This window comes from Sciurus vulgaris (assembly GCF_902686455.1).
Source record: "Sciurus vulgaris genome assembly, chromosome: 13".
Lineage (NCBI taxonomy): Eukaryota > Metazoa > Chordata > Mammalia > Rodentia > Sciuridae > Sciurus > Sciurus vulgaris.
Genome location: NC_136474.1, coordinates 13,080,979 through 13,101,477, shown reverse-complemented (window position 1 = coordinate 13,101,477; position 20,499 = coordinate 13,080,979). Strand labels below are relative to the sequence as shown.

The following is a 20,499-nucleotide window of genomic DNA, read 5'->3' as shown; positions in this document are numbered from 1 at the left end:
ACTCCAGAAGTTTCTGACTGGATCTAAAGAGTACACACAGCAATAATGGAGCCTCAGAAACATTGATTTCTCTTTAAATAAAAATGCCTAGATATAGCTTTATTCAGATTGTTCATAATCTCAATATAATTAATGAAAATGAGCTAGCTGCCTGCCAACTCTACAAGTAACTTAAAGCATTAAATTTATTAGTGTTTTGCATCAGACCTACAAACCAGACAGCATCCTAATGTGCACCCACTCAGGCACACCTGCCAAAGGGTGCTCCTCCACCTGAGTCCTGCCCATGGCCACAGTGACCATGGCCAGTCACTATGGCACGCCTGTGGTGCTTCCAGAGGTTCAGACTAAGCGGACTATATCAAACAAGGGGTGCTCTAGGATGGTGCCAGCCAATGGAAGCCACTTCGGGGCACGTGGCCTGCAGGCTCACCTGCTGCTGTCCTAGCCTGCCTCCAATGAACAGATGATGCGACACTCTAAGCCACCCGGCTACAAAAGGAATGCTTTAAAATGACGTTTTAGGAAAACGCCATGAAGTGTGAAAGCATCCGCAGTCTTGGGCTTTAAATGCATGTCATTCAAAAACGACTTCCCTTCCAGCTAAACATGTGCCGTACACAGTACTTCCGTATCAGGAAGAGCTGGTCAAGCTGCAACTCTACATGAGAGATCACTTCGGAGAAGAAACCCACGTACACTAGGCTGATAGAATCGTGACTTCTTTCTCCGAATGCACAGGAAGGTTGCCATTGGCTCCCGCTGGGTCAAGGGTCAAAGAATTTCAGACCAGGCACACTGTATGCTTTTTTTGTTTTGTTTTTTGGACAGAAGAAATACCCATACTTCAGAAAGAACTAGAGACATTTACAGTCATCATTTTAACATGCTACCTTTAGAATTTGGTGAGATCACTTATAAAAGCTTAAATGCATCTTTTACTGTGAGGCTCAAAATCACTTCTGTACCAATCTTGTCTCTGAAAAGATTTAATAATTTAAAGATATCTAATATCATGGGAGATAAATTTCCTTTTCTGCAAAACAAAAAGTTTCAAAATAATCATTCTTACCAGTAAACATCACTTTTAGCAGCAATATTAAATAAAATGCAAATGAAAATTTCTAACAATAAATTACAAGACCCCAAGAAAGAAGAATATCTATACCTATTGTTCCTTTTGTTTAGGATAATTTGTCTAGAATGTAGCCTGTAAGTTTTAAAATCGACTTATTAACATGTGACAGTACGTTTTCGGCTAATTCTTGCTCTTACAATGCTTCACAGGCAGAAGCTGACTCAGGGAAATGGATCACGGTAACTAAGAATTCACCTTTGTTAGCATTCAAAATCCTGACTTCACTGGAGTGCGGATGCCCCAGGCCAGCCCCAGGTCCGTGCAGGTGCGTGCTGGGACCCCCTGCCTCGCTCTTCCCGCAGGCGTGGTGCTAGCACAGGCCTCCTGAGTACTCGTCCTCCTCCTCCTCGGCAGCTGCTGCGCTGACGCCTTCAGGCTTGGCCTGCGGTGTTGCTGGCGACTTCTTCTTGATCCCCCCTCCTGGAACCACCAAGCTCAGGCCCAGCTTAGCATACTGTCGATGACAAAGCACGTTCTTAGAGCTGGAGAGCCAGAATCCCAACACGCCCTGTCTCAACAGCAGCTAATTCCCCTCAAGAACACCAAAGCCAGCACTCAGAGGGAAAAGCACACACAGCAATGCTATCACCAGATGCTTCATGACCAAGATGTAACAGCTGTAAAATATCAGCTCCCTGCCACACCTGGAAATCTGAGATAATCTGGACATGCAGAGTTAGGTTCTTCTCCTAGTACCTGTGAGTACAGATCACCTGAATAAACCAGAGTGCAAACTAAGGGCAAACTGTTGTAAATATTATAAATTCACAAAAGCACATGTTAGAATTTATCTAGAAAAAACTGGCTTTCTATATGTGCCATTCTTTTAAAAAAACTAAAGGTCTACACTGATCTGATACTGTGATGGACTCTAGAGTTCTAAGATCAAATAAATGGGTACTCACAAACCTACTGGAAAAGGGAAACAAGAACGGGCAGGGCCCGTGTGGAAGGTGTGGTGCGAGGTCTCCCCACTGACGGGAGCGTTCTTCACACTGTTCTGGTAGCTGAGTTCCCTGAGGCTTAGAGGTGGCCCACCAATAACCTGCTTCACACAGCTGGCCCTCAGGGATGTCTATCGGGCTGCAAGAGCCACTACATGATGGGCCTCTTCAGACAGGGTACCTAAAAGCAGCCAAATAAACTAAGACAAGGACAGAGGACAACGGATGGGAGGACAAGGCGAGAAGTAAGGCTGAATGTAAACTGTGCGAGTGGTTAGCATGGTTAGATGGTAAGTGAGCGGCTGTGACCCCAGACGCTGACACCCAGACTATTCAAACCTATGGGGAAAGCCAACGGGACAGGTCAGTTCCTTTCGGAGGGAGATGGAGGCGGGAAACCTTCCCTTCAGGAGGGGAAGGCAAGCCTGCCCGGGGCCCACTCACGTCGTTGTCCATGTACTTGAAGAGGGGCGAGTTGCAGACCTCAGACACTTGATCTTGGTCCTGCTGGTCGTAGCCTTCCAGCAGCTGCTCCAGGGCCGCACAGTCTTCACTGCCATTGAAGCCGGGGATGCTGGGGCAAGACAAAGCACACGTCGCCTTTTCCTTAAGGAGTGCTGCTGCCCCAGCAGAGGCGCCAGTCTGCAGACACTGTGACTGCTACAAAGGAGGGTGCTGTGGCACCTAGTGAGTGCACGCCAGGGATGCTGCTCAACCAACACCAAGCAGCCAGCCCCAAATTTTACTGCTGGTTAGACACCCAACACAAGGAAAGCCCCCTTTTGATCTTGCAACATACAATCTGAGAACTTTTCTTTCTTTCTTCCTTTTTTGTTGTGTCTTTTATTTCTTTGGTGCTGAATATAACAAAATGACAAGTCACTCACTCCCATGGAGACCCGAAAGGGGTAAAAAACAGACAAGAATACACCTTGTGAAATTCCACTATAAAAATTGAAAAGGTAGTCAAGTGCTCCTATTCCTAGGGGGGCTTATAAAAAATGGTTTCATGGGCAAACAGCAGTCGAAGCACAACCCCGGTTTAAGAAATAGAAGCATCCACACTGTAGGTCAAGACAGGTGAGTCCGCGCCTTACCTGTAGCTCTCCCTGACACACCTCTCGGCAGCCACGTAGTCATTTCTGTGCAGGTGAACCAAGACTTGAGCAATCGTTTTCTAAAATGAAAGAAGATTAAGGACCAAATTGACACCGATTTCAGTAATTTCCTGCAAGTTTTTTTTTTTTTTTTTTAAAAAACACCTGGAATTTAAGTCTTGGTTTGTACATAGATCTATAAATTCTGCAGTAGCTTCCACGGGACACCTGAGAAAAAATACCCTACAACAGCACTTCTCCAACACTGATGTATGCACCAAACACCCAGGGACTCGGGCAGAATGAGGACTCCGCTGAGCAGGTCTGAGACAGCCTGGGGTGCTGCTGCCATCTCTGACCTGCTCCCAGGCAGTGGTGGGGGGTCAGAGAGCCACAGGCCTCAGAACACAATCAGCACATGCTTCAAACAAAGTTCCTTTCCAATATCTCTGTGATCTTGAAAGGGAATCAGAAAGAGGAGGAAGGACCCATAGCTCCATAAGTTTTCTTTGAAATTCGTAAAAAGAAACCCATAAAAACTGAAAACTTGAGGCAACGGAAACGATGACATGAATCAACAACAAAAGTGGTGATAAGATTAAGGACACAACTGCCAGAACCTTCCCGGCAAAACTGTTCTTCATAACGTACTTTAAAATCTTTATTATCTCTATTCTTTTATGTTCTGTCTTCAAATTCAGGAGTCCTTCTTTTGTCATCTCCATTATAAGATGAAGCCCATCTAGTAATTCATTTAGTCCTAAAATCCCACTTAGTTTACTTTTTAGTTTCTATAATTTTTTTCCATGAAAAACAACAGGTTCTCTTCTCCATGCCTTCCTGGAGCAGATGTCACCAAGTCCGTGTGTGGCGATTCCAACAGCCGGGTCACTGGGTTGGATCAGCTCTCTTTTCTCCTGAGAACTGCTCGTGTTTTCCTGGTTTTGTACGATCATGATCCTGAGCCGTATTCTGGGTGCGTGAATGTCAGGCTGCATTGGCTGATGTGATCCTCAGGAGAGTGCGGGGTTTTTAGCGATCAGTCCTCTGAGGCTCAGACCGCAAACTCCGCCTGGCTCTGGTGGGCAGCAGTCTGATCTTAGTTCAGATCCGTGGCCATGCTGCTTTGGGTCTGTGCCACAGATAAGCCCTTCAGGGCGGAGTGAGGGCTGGACAGTGGCTGAAGTTGTGTTTCAGTTCTGCAACTCCGCACTCCTACTCTGGGTCTGCCCCACGCTTGCAGGGGAGTCCCATTCCCAGGCTCTCCTCTGGGATTCTCTGAGCTTTTCTGGCCCCTCTGAAGATTTTCCCGTCTGAACCATCACTGCTCAGCTCTACAACTTGAGCGACCTTGAGCAAGTCCAAGGAGGGAAGACAAGAAAACAACAGGGCCTCTTTCCCCAGCTCCTCTGCTCAGACGAAGGGAGTTTCCTTTTGAGCTTTCTGCTGCTGTAGCCTCTGCCTTGCTAGCGATGGGTGCTTCTTGGGGAAACACTCCAAGAGGCAACAGAGAACCCTACACTGCTTACTATTTTCTCCGCTTGCTCTTCTTCACTGTCAGGCTTCATGGGTGGGGGCTTTCTGTATTTTATTTGGCAGTTTTAGTTATAATCAGCAAGATAGGCATAATGGTGTCCTCTATCTTGCTCAGAGAAATAGTTCATGAAGTATTACTTTACAGAAACATACAAATAACTCTTGCTTATCTTTATACTAAAATGGAAAATTACCTAATGTAAAGTCAAAAACAAGCCATTTCAAAGAATACCTTATAACAAGTTGGGTAATTCTCAATTTCCTTATAAATATTTTTTTCTTTCTGAATAGAGAGGGCCGCCTCATCAAACCTGAAGACAAAACGAAGAAATGTCAAGGCAGGGTCGAGTGATCTGCAGCAGAGGTCACCCGAGATGTATCTGATGTCACAGACTGTAGAGAAACAACAAGGACAGGCATTTCACCAACTGCTCTGTAACCTGTTCGCATCAGCTCTGCTCACTTGGCTAGTCTCGGCCTGCCTTCTCCCTTAGGCTCACCTGGCTGGTTTCAGCCTGCCTTCCTCCCTTAGGCCTCGAGATGACACCCAAGGCAAAGGCACTAAGGGTTAGTTTCGAGTCTGGTAAGGATTACCCGTCAGTGAGTACTGAACAAATTCAACCAACTACTCTGAGAGCTGTAAGACAACCCCTGACTTCTGTACCCCAGATGCCTTTCCTTCCAACAAGAACTTCTGGGGTTCCCTCTTCCCTCAGATGCCTCTCCGCTGCCTGCGTGGGCCTAGTAAGCTACACAAATCCTGCACCTTTCACCTTCAACATCTGTCTTTGCTATCACACCTTCTCCTTTTCTTCTGTTTATGACAGAATAAAGAAGAGAGAGGAAGGGGTTCCAGTGAAAAGCTCCCCCGTGCCCTCCACAGCCCTCCCCCTTCCTCACTCTCCAGCCCAGGTTCTGTCAGACCCTCACTGAGTGCTCATCTCCTGTGAAGTTTGTCACACTCTGAATTCCAGGTCTCCCTTACCAGCACCTAACTCGGGCCTGGTGCTTTCTGCAGTCTTCCCACTTCTCTCTACCCATGAGCAGTGGTCATGGGAGCGTGGCCAGGGGCTTGGCTTTGGGAGTTGACACAACCCCACAACCAAACAGGGCAAGAAGCTGCACTGTTAGAACATAGAGGGAGAAGTGATACTGTGACCCAAAGAAGAGTGATATAACAAATGTAACATGTTACATGATGTGCTCTACTTTTCTGTGTTTATCATCTTTAAAAAAATAGCTGCATACAAGTCTTAGCAAATAAAAAAAATCAATATTGTCCATACATCTTATTAGATGATGATGGATTGAAATTAGAAATCAAGAGCAAGAAAATTTATAGAAATCACATAAACATACAGAGCTTGAACAACACTCTTTCAAATGAGGAATGGATCATTGCAGAAATTTTAAAAAATTCCTAGAATCAAACAAGAATAATGATACAACACACCAAAATCTCTATGAAGGTGGTAATACTAGAAAATGGCCACATTAAAAACACAAAAACATCCCAAATAAACAATCTAATGCTACATCTCAAGGCCCTAGAAGAACAGGAACAAACTAATTCCCAATCCAGTAGAAGACAGGAAATAAGATCAGAGCTAAAAATAATGAAATAAGAGAATTTAAAAAATACAAAGGATCTTTGAAAAGATAAACAAGATTGATAAACACCTAGCCAAAAGAATTAAGGAGTAGACCCAAATCAGCAAAATTAGAGATGAAACAAGAGATCGCCAGAGACATTTCTGAAATCCATAGACTCATTAGACACTATTTGAAAATTTGTATCTTAATAAACAGGCAAACCTAGAAGATACTGAAAAATTTCGGGGAACATATGACCTTACCCAAACTGAACCAAGAGGATACAAAAAACCCCAAGAGACCAATATCAAGCAAGGAGATGAAAACAAAAAAGAAAAGCCCAAGTAGGACCAGATGGAATCTCAGCTGAATTCCACCAGATATTTAAAGAAGAACTAGTGTGAATTCAGACAATTCCATGAAACAGAAAAGGAGGGGACATTCCTAAACTTAGTCTATAAAGCCAGCACCAGTCTGATACCAAGACCACACAAAGACACCGTAGAGACACATGTCCATGATGAACAAAGATGGAAAAATCCTTAATAAAATAAATAGAAAACCACATTCAAAAACACCTTAAGAAGCTGCACACAATGGTGCACCCCTGTAATCCCAATGGCTGGGGAGGCTGAGGCAGAAGGATCTTGAGTTCTAAGCCAGTCTCAGTAACTGCAAGGCACTAAGGTTTAGAGACCCTGTCTCTAAATAAACTACAAAGTAAGGCTGGGAATGTGGTTCACTGGCCCAGTGGCCCTGAGTTCAATCCCCACACCCTCCTCCCCTCAAAAAAAAAAAAAAAAAAAAAAAAAAAACCTTAAGAAGATAGTACACCATGATCAAGTGGGTTTCATCCCAGAGATACAAATCAATAATGTAACTCACCCCTTAAATAGAACTGAGAACAAGAATCACACGATCGTCTCCACAGATGCAGAAAAAGTCTTGACAAAATCCAGAATTCACTCATGTTAAAAACTCTGGAGAAACTCGGGACAGAAGGCAATTACCTCAACATTATAAAGGTCATATTTGACAAACCCAAAGTCAGTATCATACAGAAAAGAGAAAAACTGAAAGCATTTTCTTTAAAATCAGAACAAGGATGTCCACTCTCACCACTTCTTCTCAGTATGGTTCTTGAAACTCCAGCCAGAACAACCAGACAAGAGAGGGAAATTACAACCTCTGCTTGCTGGTGACACGACTATGCACCTGGGGACCCAGACCACTCCACCAGAACACCTGCAGAGCTAAAAAGCAAAGTAGCACGATACAAGATCAACATGCATAAGTCACTAACTTTCCTATACTTCAGTAATGAATATGCAGAGAAATAAATTTTTTAAAAAATTTAAAAACTCCATCCACAATAACCTCAAACAAAATTCCAAATTAGGAATAAATCTAGAGGTGAAAAGATCCATACAAAGAAAATTACAGAACACTGAAGAATGAAATGAAATTCAACCTTAGAAGATGGAAAGACCTACCATGTTGCTAGCTATATAGAATTAATATAATCAAAATTACCATATTACCAATGGAATTCTTCACTGAACTAGAAAAAAGTCCTCAAATTTACATGGAAGAACAAAAGACCCAGAATAGCCAGGCAATCCTGAGCAACAAGAGTGAGGCTGGAGGAATCAATCATAATACCTGATCTCAAATTATACTATGGATCTACAGTAATAAGAACAGCATGGTACTGGCATAAAAACAGGTATGAAGACCACTGGAACAGAAGACACAAAGACAAATCCACACAGTCATTTGATCTTTGATAAAGATGTCAAAAGCACACGTTGAAGAAAAAATAGGCTTTTTAACAAATGAAGCTGGGAAAACTGGATATCCATACATAGAAGAATGAAACTAAATCCCTCTCACCCTGCACAAAAATCAACCCAAAGTGAATCAGAGATCTAGGAATTAGAGCAGGAACAGTGAAAATGTGCAAAGAAAATAAAGGGGCAACAATCCAACACCCTGGCACAAGCACCAACTTCCTTAATAAGACTCCTTAAATTCAAGAAATAAAACCAAGAATTAGTAGGTAGCATAGCATTAAATTAAAAAGCTTCTGCAAACAAAGGAAACAATGGAGTGTGAAAAGAAACTTACAGAATGGCAGAAAACCTCTGCTAGATACTTTTACTATGGGACATTAATTACCAGAATATATAAAGAACTTAAATTACTAAACTCCAAAAAGTCTTAAGAATCCACTCAATCAATGAGAAAAAGATCTAAAGTGGCGAATCTCAAATGAAGAAACTGCAATTGGCCAACAAATACATTTAAAAAAAGTTTTAGCATTCTAGCAACCAGGGAGATGCAAACCAAAACTACACAGAGATTCCATTTCACTCCACTCAGAGTGGCAGTTGTCAAGAATACAAATGACAACGATTCTGGTGAGGATGTAGGGGCAAAAGGCACACTAACAGATTGTTGATGGGACTGCAAACCAGTAAAGTCACTTGGGAAAGCAGAATTGAGAGTCCTTTAAAGACTAGGAATGGAACCACTCAACTACTCTCCTCCTTGGTATCTAGCCAAGAGCTAAAAGGAGCATACTATAGTGATACATGCACAGCAAAGTGACAGCTGTGCAATTCACAACAGGCGAGTTACGGAACCAGCCCAGGTGCCCAGCAATAGACCAATAGACAGAAAAAATGTGGCATATATAAACACCGCAGTTCTATTAAGCCATGAAGAATGAAACTTAAGTCATTTGCTGTTAAATGGCTGGAACTGGAGAACATCAGACCAAGTGAAATAAGCCAGACTTAAAAAGTCAAGGGTTGAATGTTTTCTCTCATTGCAGAAGCTAAAGGAAAAAAAATGAATTAAAAAAAGGGGTTATCTTATGAAAACAGAATGAAGATCAGTAAAGTAGGAGCAGGGAAGCAAGGGGGTAGGAGGAAGGGAGAGAAAGTGGAAGGGGAAGAATTGGGGAATGAAGCTGACCAAAGTACACTAGGTGCACATAGAAATGTACCACAGCACATTCCAATTTTATATATAGGCATCAATTAAAACATAAGTAAATAAATAGAGGAAGATCAAGAGAGTAGAGGAAGGGTATGTGGGAGAGAGAAGGGAAGGGAATTGAAAAGGTCAAAACTGTCATATATATCTATGAATATGTCAAAATGAACCCCACTCTTACATATAACAACAATGAACTGAAAAAGAAAAAAAAAAAAAAAAAGAACTGCACATACACAGTGGCATTACTGCCCCATGTAATATGAGTTAAACTATATTTCTGTGAGCTACAACCTGGCAACCAGTACCTTAGAACATACACTAGAGAACTGCATTCTGAATTTCTCAAGATAACCTTGATAACTTTTTGTAAATAAATCTGTTTTTAAGTTAGGTGGGATAGCAGAATTCTAAGATGACCCCAAGATTTTTGCTCCTCATACGTATTTCCTGAGCAATCCCTCTTGAGTGTGCACATGGCCTCTGAATATGATGGGGATCCCAGTCCTGTGATGTGATACTGAGTGGCTACCAGAGCGAGTGGTCTAACTGTAGGGCATGACCTTACTGGGTGAGCCCTGGAAGGCCGGGGCCTTGCCTGAAGCAAGAATCAGCAGTAAACTTCCATAATGCAAACTGTCTATGGGGGAACACACCAAGGCACTGAAGGGGGACTTAGTCCAGAGTGGTCCCTGGTCAACAGGCAATAAGAGAACAGGGATGATGCAAGGGAAGGAATTATGCCAACAACCAGTGAGCTTGAAGAGGATTCAAGACTCAAATGAGATCAAAGCCCCACACACCTTGCTTTTAGCCTGGCGAAACCCTGAGCACAGACCCAGTTATAGGGAATCCAGACTTCTTGCCCACAGACTCAGTGAGTGCTGATTTGAAATGCTAAGTTTGTGGGCTGGGGAGATAGCTCAGGTGGTAGAGTGCTTGCCTTGCAAGCACAAGGCCCTGAGTTCAATCCCCTGTACCGCAAAAAAAAAAAAAGAAATGTTAAGTTTGTGGCCATATGTTAGGCAAACAGAAAATCAATGCAAGGAAGACCACCTTGTATCTGTACCATTTGTAACTGTAAGCAAGAGTTCATCACAGACCGATTAAATAAATGATCTCAAAATAGTCTGTGACCATAATGTCCAGATTCATAATATTATCCTAGTAGGAATCTCAGGATTGGGAACATCTCACACATTTAACTACAAAAGCTATATTCTTCACTAGGGATTATTTATATTCTTGGCATAAAAAATAGCATTTTTGTGTTCTTATAAGTACTTAGCAAAAGAGGCAAGAGAAGTACTGTAGATTTATGTAAGTTCTTAGACAAAAAAGTTGATCAACTTTGCTAAAGGTCCATGGGACTGTCATATAAAGTCATATATTTTTATATATATTCAAAAAATTATTCACAATTTATAATAAAACACAGGTGACTTCAACTTTCCCATCAGGTAATTCTTACTACTCCTAACAAAATGTTTCTAGCTTTACTGGATAAATTGTTTTTATTTTTTTATAAAAAAAAAAAAAAAAAAAAAAAAAAAAAAGTGAGACTCAAATAAAACAAAACAAAATGTAAACTCCACAGAAATTACATGCACCTGATAGGAAACCGTCCTGACACTTTGTTCATCCCAGAGGCCTGTGCCCCAAGTCATATGTTTAGGGGACAAGGACACAACCATAAAGACACTATTTTTGTGGGTTAGTATTTAAGGAACTCTTGTTATTTATTGGATATACATATGTCTCCTCAAGAGAAAAACATAAAGTACAACCAAATAATAGACCAAAGAAAACTCCTGTCTCTCCTGTCTTTCATGCTGCTGAGCCACATCACAGCCAGTGAAAAGCACAATGATGGTAAACCTGGGATCAGACTTTAGAAAAACAGATCTTTAGTACTGAATTCAAAGGGCCTCCTGTAACTAAGAGGTCAATTATTCTACCTGGTAGTCTGCTGTGTCCATGGCTTGCCCTAAATTATGCACAGTCCCAAATGCAGATTCAAAGCAACATGGACACTGAACAGTTTTCGAATATGTACCTGCGTCCTCGCACTAGCAGTCTTGAAGCTTTTCCCAGTAATTCAACCGCCTGCCGGAGGCGTTCTTCATTCTGAAGATATCAAAGAAAAGGGATGGCTGTTGGCTTTGATGTAGAAATCTTACCCCTCAATAATCATTTTATAAAGTAGCAGCACTGGATAGGGGGTGCCAAAGAGGCTAGTCCATTTCACTACTCCCTAACAGAGAAAAGGAGCAGATGTCAGCTTAGAAGAGCTTTAAATAGATACCACTGCATTTTCGTTTTCCTATGTTATGAATCTAAACATTCTAATTCATGAAAAATAAAATAAAATTCAAACTTACTTCAAACACATTAGCTGTCTGCTGATATAACTGTACAGCCTTTTCTGGATCTACATTTTCTATAAGCCTGAATTAGACAAGAGAATTTGACTTATGTGAGAAAAATAAAATTCGTTTTCCAATGGACTTCAGTAAAACAAAGAGACGAGTTCCTCTGCGGAGCTAGACGAGCTTCCAACGGCAGCTCTGCACACTCACTTGCCGGCTCGCTCCAGGGCCATGGCGGCCGTGTCGGGAGTGCCATTCTCCAGGTACATCATGCTGGCCTTCTCAATCAGCTGCACGGCCTCCGGAAGCTTCTGCATCTCCTTTGCAAAGCATGCAACACAAGCAGAAAATGCATCCACTTAAGAAATTCAGTGCGATTATTTGATTATACAATCAAATGCGATTATTTCATCCTAATTCATGAGAGTAAATGACTCAAAAACATATTTGAAATGGAATGCCTTCATGTGGTTACATCCCATGAAGCTTCATTTATCCAAACCACAAACGTACCAGTTAATTTCTATATTCGGTTTATCAAAATGTCACAGACTTTCAGTGAAACTATACAAATTGTAGAAAAAAAACAACAACATTGCTCTCTATTCTTTTCCGGACATTACAATTCTTTAAGCATTTACTGAGTACCTATATAAACAAGGCCTATGCCAAAGATCACAAACTGTAGCCCATTTCCAAGTGCATTCTATTTGAAACATGCAGTATTTTAAAATCAGATATGTTCATAAAAATTCTGTTTTTATGGTTTCCTTTAAAAAATTATCAAAAGTTATGGCAATGGCACGCTTGCTGACCTTCATGGCAATAAAGAGCCAGCAGCAGCTGTCCCTGTTAGAGGAGCAAGCCTCCTCCTCCTGCCAAGGCCCAGGCTGCACATTCATTTCAGTTATTCCCCTGGGTCCATTCACCACAAATGGCCATTTTTCAGAGGATTGTGTGTCTTAGTCATCTTACTGCTCCTGTGGAGCAACAGGATATGAAATTCAACAATCAATCACAAAATGACAGAACCAGAGGGCCTCCGTCCACAAGCCACCACTACCTTGGTCTTGCTGGAAGGTAAGTGAGAAGGTGTGTAACACACTAGGGGAAATAGCTGTGGACTCTGAACCTCAGGGCTCCTGATGCTGCCACTAATGTCCAAAGACATGTGATTCAAGCACAAGACCCTGCCAGAGAGTATCTTCACTCATCTGACGACCTATCCATTAAGCTTTCCTTCAAAGTAGCACCTTTCCAATCCTCGAATTAAACAGACACTGAATACCTGACAAAGACAGGATGCTCCGCACAGCTGGGCTGACAGGACGTCCTAACAAGAGGCACAAGTGCCCCACCGTATATCACCACAGGCGCTTCCCTGTCCTCCGGGGAAACAAGTGGGAGGTCAGAACAGGTCCCTGACTGCCTTGCTATAAGAGAAATTCTAGCTGCTAAGTCTAATAACCAAACAGCAACTAGTTGCATGTTTAGCAAGGGAAGCTTTATTTCGATGCCATAGAACAGTTCAAATGAGAAAGCAGCATAATTTAAACATTCTTATTATTAAAATCTAGATAATTACCATTACTTTTGATAAAATGCTTGGGCCTAAATATTGCTATTTCTTTATAACAGACTCACAGAACTGGAATTTCTGGGCCAAAGATTATAAAAACTTTTAAACTAAACATGTTAACAGCTTTTACTAACATTCTTTAACCTTTCCAATGTTTCTAAATGTTCTACAATCAGCAGGCATTCACTGAAAAAAGAAATCAGTAAGTTAACACAATAAAAGTCAGAGAAAACAAAAGCTTTATTAAAGTGTAAGTTTTTAAAACAAAGTTTTAGAAACTTTAAACAATTCAAAATAAATTCTATCATATTTGAAAACACATAAAACTGGAAAGAAAAATATTCCATTCAATTGCTACCTGGCATACTTTGAGAGTCACACTTTCTACCCAACCACAACAGGATATTAATTCCTAACCTGCTTTTTAAGCAGCAGAAATATGGCATATTAGTCAAAATATTCCATTCCAAAACAATCAGTGAAAGCAGCAATAGCTGACGTCTGAGGTTCTCTTTGCTGCCATCTGACATTTATAAAATAAGCAAACATCTCTTCTTTCTATAACTCAAGAGAAATCAAAAAACAAATACTTGTAAATTTCTACTACATTAAGATGTCCTTAAGTTCTCCAGTGTAGGGAGACGTCCCACATGACTGATAGCTTTCTTTGCAATAGAGCTCAGGACCTTGCCCCTTCAATCCTGCCAACACAGGTCCCCAGCATTTCACTTTTAACACTGCTGATCCTAAGACACAGGATCATACCGTATGGGCCCGTTAGTGTTGCCCTGGACAGAAAATCTTAACTTAGCATCTGTGTTGGACAGTAAGGAATCTTCTCTACCTCCACATAAATTCCACCTTTACCCCCTGTGGATGATTCATTCCACCCACACAACAGTTCTGACACATTACTGACCTTCAGCATCATGCCAGCTTGTTCATAAGCTCTGCAAAGAGAACACAGTTTCTCTGATGAGACTTGGTGTAATGAGGGCAAGGAGAAACTCTGTGGGGAGGGACTGCTGATGGGAAGTGACTCCAGGCAAGGCTGGCCCCGGCACAGGCGTCACCTACCACTCGAGGCTTGGGTTATCATACATGGCACCATCGGATTTTTTCCTCTGATTTTTTTATTTTCATGGATAATAATGCTTTACATTTGAGTTGCAGAAATTTCATTTGTAAATGCAAAATTAAATGAGGCTTGAAGAGGCTAAATGTCAAATCTAATCTGACAAACTTAAATCTAAGTAAAAAAGAAAAAAACAAACAAACAAACAAACAAAAAACCCCTGTGTACAGAAGCAGGAGAAAGTCCACTTGCCTCCCACTGGTACTCTTACCTGTCCAGAAAGGATCCTAACTCACTTGTTTTTTTCATAAGCTAACAAAACGATCCTGAGGATGCAATGCTGAATTTCACCTCAACGCCTATTTTAAAGTTAGGGGTGACTTCATTTTTAGATCAAGTTAAACACTGAAGCAAATGCAATTAGTTATTCAAATTTAAATTAACTAAATTAATATGAAATAATTCACGATTTACAGTATAACATGGGAAAATTTTTCTGGCCTATTAAAAAATGGCAACATTTTTTAAACAAAATTAGCAAATACAGAAAAGGTGGAAAATTTACTTACTTGGCAGCATGAAAAAGACTGAATGGATGTAACAATGTCAAAATTAAGGAAAAAAAGAGGCAATCAATAGTTTCAAGGATCTACAATGTAAAAGTCAACTAAACAACCAGCCAGTCGGCTCCAAAAGACAAATCCTACAAACAGGTAAAGAACAACAAGTCAATGCCCGCTGCTGTCTCCTAAACCTACATAGTTCACAAAAACACTGATGGAACACCCCATAGGTTTTAAACTATTCTGATTATATGTTAATCTGGAGTTTCACCAAAATGCAAAATTATTATGACTAAAATTTGCAAGTAAAACAAACATGTTTTAATAGGTAAGTTTTAAAATACCTCAGGAAGATATGTTGTTTTAAACTACTTCTATAAATCTCATTTCAAATGCCGAACAGAGACTAGTTAAAGTATTTATAACAGCTTACACATTTTTCACATCTGTGCTAAAGCCCCACATGCCGACAGGATTCCCTCCGTTCACCTCAAGGGACACTGTCAAGTGAACCCAGTTTCCAGTGCAGATCTTTGAAACCCTGTACCTCATGATGAGCGTCACCATAAGTGCTCCTCAGCGAACACAGACTGGCCGATCATTTCCTAATTTAACAGTATTTAACTTCACATGCAGCAAATTTGTAACAAGAGAAAACAAGTTTCTGTCAAAATCACTGAAGTGATTTAATTCTTTTTAAAGGCTGAAAAAAAGATACGCCCTGTTGTTTTCATGGGCAACAGCTTCCCTCAGGCAGGCATCTTTTGCTTGCTCAAACTGTTTGGCATTTTTGAAAGCAACAGCTGAAACAGAGAGAGAGAGAGACAGAGAGGGAAAAAAAGACTTTACATTTCCATTATTAAAAAAATTTTCAAATGAATCATTACTATAATCTGCATTTTATAAATGTATAAAATATATTGATTTCAAATACTTAGGAAGTTTCATAAACCTGTAAGATACTTTCTTGAAAAGCAATTTCTTTACAACTTTTCTGATTATAAATATTTTTAAAGAATTTTCAAAAGATTTTTTTTTTAATTGTTGGCTATTAACAATGTTGTCAAAACCAAGAATTCTTTCTAACAATTCTCCCAAATGGTCACAAATAATAGGCATGATCTTTACTCATAAAATACTTCACAGCATTACACTTTGTAAGAAAAACATGCTTTCATCATAGCTCATTCAATCACTTAAACTGATGACTAATAAACATAGTAGTTTTATAGTAGACCTTCCCTTTTGGCATAATCATTAAATAAAATGTCTAAATATGCATACACACACAATTTTTTTTTTTTTTTTAAACCAGATCCTTTACACATTTGGGTCTTTTTGAAAAAGACATCTCCCTGTTCAAAGAGCTAAAGCATACTGACAATTGTTTTAAAAGTATAATCATCAAGGCAGAGGAATTAGGAGTTCCTAAAACATGATCCAGCAAATGTTGGAAAACGTACCAAGAGTTGCTCACAAAGTAAAAAATTAAGAAAAGTCTTATTTGTTAAGTGTTATTTCTTAAAAACAATCTTGAAATTCTTTTCAATAAAATCTGAAAACTAGATACTGATCCCTTGTTTTCCATGGTCTCATTTTAAAAAATGAATTTTACTGATTAATGTATTCTGCATAAATCCTTCATGTTAAAGTCCTTGAATGTGAAAACCCGAGATTTATTTCTGGAAGCAGTGCATGGGGCATATAAAATAAACCTGTTAGACTCCCTCGAAGAGGAGGCTTGCAAAATGCGGTGCCTCCAGTTACAGAAGCCCCCTGCATCAGGTGTCCATGAACTCCACATGAAGCTTGAGCTCTGAGTAAACAAAAGTGCTGAGCATTAATTTGCTGGCCTTTCTTTTACACAGAAAATAAACCCTAGGCTGTACTTATTAGTTTCCATGTACCTGATTTCTCTTCTTTGGTGATAAACTAAAACTTGCTTACAAGCACTTGCCCTAGGTGGTCTCTATGGCAGGCTTATAGATATGCTCAGGACACTAAGATGCAATGAAAATGTGTTTGATAAGCTTCAAAACTGTGTTTATTTATATGTAAAATAACAGAGATGCTGAAAGCCATCTTATCATTCCATAACTAAAAACACTAAATTTCTAGCAAATTCTCTTTCTGTTGCATATTTCAGACTTTTTATTTCTTACATACAAATTTTTCTAAATATGCATATAGTTTAACACTTCATAAACATGTAAGTGCATCTCCAAGTGAGGCTCATAAAAAAACATAACAGGCAAAAAAAATGTGATTTGTAGATCGCTTCCAATAAGGCTAAGCTACCAAAAATTCTTTATTCAATAATAGGAAGTATAATAGAGAAATATGGCAAAACTACCGACAGTACTCTACACAAATAACTGGAGCTGAATATATAAAAAAGGCTAAACACTGCAGCTGAAACACCAACCCTGTCCCATCTCTGCTGTCATGGAGAGCAGGCCCAGGACCCTGACTCAGTGGTCAACACACATGAACAGAACAAAAGGGGAAAAAATGCAAGGGCCTGTGCAGTTGTTCTGTTTTGGGTTTGTTTTAATTATTGAAGCCTCACAGGAAGTGCTGAGTAAGCATATGCTGAAAAGGAGCAGCTGGACGACAAGCACAAATACCTGCTTTTCCATATTCAGAGGCGGCACTGTCATAGTCTGGCTTCCATTTTAAAAAACCAGTTTTCAGGCTAGAATGAAAGAAAAACACGTTAAACAGAAGTTAACAACTATATTTGTAGGTTAGAACTCTGCTTGTAATAACCCTGTGCATCATTAAAAAGTACACAGGCAAAGGGAGGCCACAGCACAAACCCTCCATCGTGCTCACCTCCATCCAGACTTATCTACAACAATCACACCTCACCTCTCTACCTCCCACCGTCACAGACATGGTTTGCCTCCTTTTGAAATGTCTCTGTAACACCCAAATAGAGCAGGGTTTCTTAATGCAGGGTCCCTGGCCCAGAAACATCAGCATTACCTGAAACTTGCTAAAAACACAAATTATTGATCTCACCCCAGAGCCACAGAACCAGAAACTCTGAGGGTACACGCGGCACTCCATGGTGTAACAAGCTGTGAGGCGCATTAACGATTGAACCTGAAGTAGCGAATCAACAGCACGGTATCCTTAGCAGCTGATAAGCCAGCATGTAGTACATACAAATCAAGCAGATGCCACACAAGGGCACAGAAGATCCCCAGGGAAGACAAAGCTGTATACGTGCATTCAGAAGAACAACAAGGAGTTAGCCAAAAGAATGAAAATCAGCTGTCAACAAAGAGGAAGAACAACCAGAAAGAGCAGGACATTATGACAATCAAGAGAAATGGCCTTCCATGTAGGTAATTTGCTTTAGAGGCCAAATCAAAGGAAAATCAATTTTGAGTTCTTATCTTGCCTTTTTGCAATATTTTGTTTTTATTTTAAAATAATTTCAGACTTACATTTCAAACCTTCACAGTTCTGTCACACTGGGGTGTGCATAACTGCTGAGCACCATCTCAAATTCTAAATTTCAATGAGTGAAACCTTACCCATAACACTGCTAGCTTCATGTGATCAGGGGAGTAATAACCAAAAGGAAACTCCTCAGTCCCTCAGAAGTGCAGTCTTCATTTTGTGACAGCTGCACCAAAGGCCCAGAGAATCTGACTTTAAGTAGCATGTATTTGCCTGGTAAATATTTATTTGACATGCTTAAGGTTAAAGTTCAGGGCCATTCTTCAGCCTGGCCCCAACTGCTCTCTGCATTCCATCCCGGGCACTGCACCCATACCCGTGGTGTTTCCCGAAAACGTTTTCAGGCTGGTGGACACACCACATCCTGCACACACAATCACTCTCACGAGAATTTCTCTCCATCTAAAGAATTTCTTACTTTCCAAGGCTTGCTGAGAAACCATCTCTATGAAACCACCCTGAATTTCCCAAGGCAGAATAAATTCTGCCCTGTTCCAAAAGTACAGTTAATACAGCTTTATTATGATCCTCATCACACACACCATTCTCATTACACTTTGAGGTCTGCTCCCACTGCAAAGTGCTACTACTGTGACTGACCACTCATGCATCTAGAGACCCCCAATCTCCACACACTGCCCTGCAGCCCTGTGGTGTAACAGCTCAAATTTTCCACTGTTTGCAAACTGGCTGTGCCTCTTTCAGCTGTGCAGCCCTGGGGGCAAGTCACTACGAGGCTTCTCTGTGGGTGTTTCCTCTTCTGCAAAATAAGAATATCTGGAAAGTTGTGGGAATCTCAGATTATGAAATTATGCATGTGAAGCACTAAAGCGATGCACAACATAGACTCTTCATTATCCGCAGTTGCTGGATAAATGAAAGTGTGGCGGGAGGGCAAGGGGCCAAAGGGATCGAGGAGAACTAGCTCGCTCCTCAAGTACCACCCAGTGCCAGCTCTGCACGGTACCAGGTGCATATGGAAGGACCACGGAGCACACACTTTTTGACCCCCAAGCGGCAGACAAGGGTTTCCTGGGGCAACTTCCCCTCCGGAACCTAGGGCACTGTCAGAGTAACGGCTCGACTGGATGATGCTGTCTTTCAAGAGATATGTCTGCTGTCGCCGAGGGGGAGCGGCGGGGAGGGGCACGCCGGCAAGGGGAGGCTGGGTGGGTGGGAAGGCCGGAGGACCCGGAGGACCGGAAAGGCAGGGAGGGCCGGGAGGGCCGGGAAGGCCGGGAAGGCCGGGAGGACCGGGGGGGACCGGGGGGGGGAGGACCGGGGGGGAGCGCCTGCTCCCACCCAGATAGACGAGGCCCAGCTCCCAACCCGGACCGGGAGGACCGTCCCACTCCGGACCCGGAAGGCCGGGAGGATCGGAAGGCCGGGAGGACCGGGAGGGACGGGAGGACTCCGAGGGCCGGGAGGGCAGAAGGGGCAGTGAGGCCGGGAAGGCCGGGAGGACCCGGAGGGCCGGGAAGGCCGGGAGGGCAGAGGGGGCAGTGGAGCCGGAAAGGCCGGGAGGACCCGGAGGGCCGGGAAGACCGGGAGGGCCGGGAAGGCCGGGAGGGCAGAGGGGGCAGTGGAGCCGGGAAGGCCGGGAGGACCCGGAGGGCCGGGAAGACCGGGAGGGCCGGGAAGGCCGGGAGGGCAGAGGGGGCAGTGGAGCCGGGAGGACCGGGAGGGCCCGGAGGGCCCGGAGGACCCGAAGGGCAGGGCGGCCGGGGCTCCCAGGAGCCCGGGCGGCACTGGCCCGCCGGCGGCGCGCGGGAGGGCACTCACTACTTCTCCGCCTTGGCCAGGTGCTCCAGCCCCTCGTTGATCTTCTGGGCCGCCATCGCCGCCGCGCGAATGCCAGACGCCCACAGAGCCGCCGCTTCCGCAGCCGGAGGCGCCGCGGGGGCCGCCGGGACGGCGCGCCGGCGCTACGGAGGCCGCGGAGCTCAGACCCGCCCCGCGAAGCCGGCCGCGCAGGCGCACGGGGCAGGCGTCCCGGCGCGCACCCCACGGGTACCTAAGGGGCGCAAATCGGTGGCTGCGCTGTTCTGCGCCCTGCGTCCAGAGCACCACCGACACGGTGACTTTTAGAGCCGGTGGCCGCAGGGTTGCCCCGACTGAGTCGGTGCCAGTCCTA

At 42.6% G+C, this 20,499-nt stretch overlaps 1 protein-coding gene across 2 annotated transcripts; it reads right to left on the bottom strand.

The window, feature by feature from the left end:
* Positions 1-784: 784 nt before the first annotated feature.
* On the bottom strand, positions 785-20,293 carry NAPG (NSF attachment protein gamma). Of its 2 annotated transcripts, XM_079108405.1 has the most exons (12): positions 20,148-20,293; positions 17,522-17,589; positions 15,613-15,697; positions 14,901-14,918; positions 14,176-14,206; positions 11,888-11,997; positions 11,690-11,756; positions 11,365-11,435; positions 4,948-5,026; positions 3,180-3,259; positions 2,527-2,656; positions 785-1,592 (listed from the first exon to the last, which is right to left on the bottom strand). In XM_079108405.1, the coding sequence occupies exons 1-12, from the start codon at positions 20,201-20,203 to the stop codon at positions 1,449-1,451; spliced, it is 939 nt and encodes a 312-aa protein (XP_078964531.1). In that variant the 5' UTR covers positions 20,204-20,293; the 3' UTR covers positions 785-1,448. The 2 variants fall into 2 exon arrangements, with proteins under 2 accessions (XP_078964531.1, XP_078964532.1); XM_079108406.1 differs by lacking the exons at positions 14,176-14,206; positions 14,901-14,918; positions 15,613-15,697; positions 17,522-17,589; positions 20,148-20,293 and adding an exon at positions 12,493-13,827.
* Between the last annotated feature and the right edge of the window lie 206 nt (positions 20,294-20,499).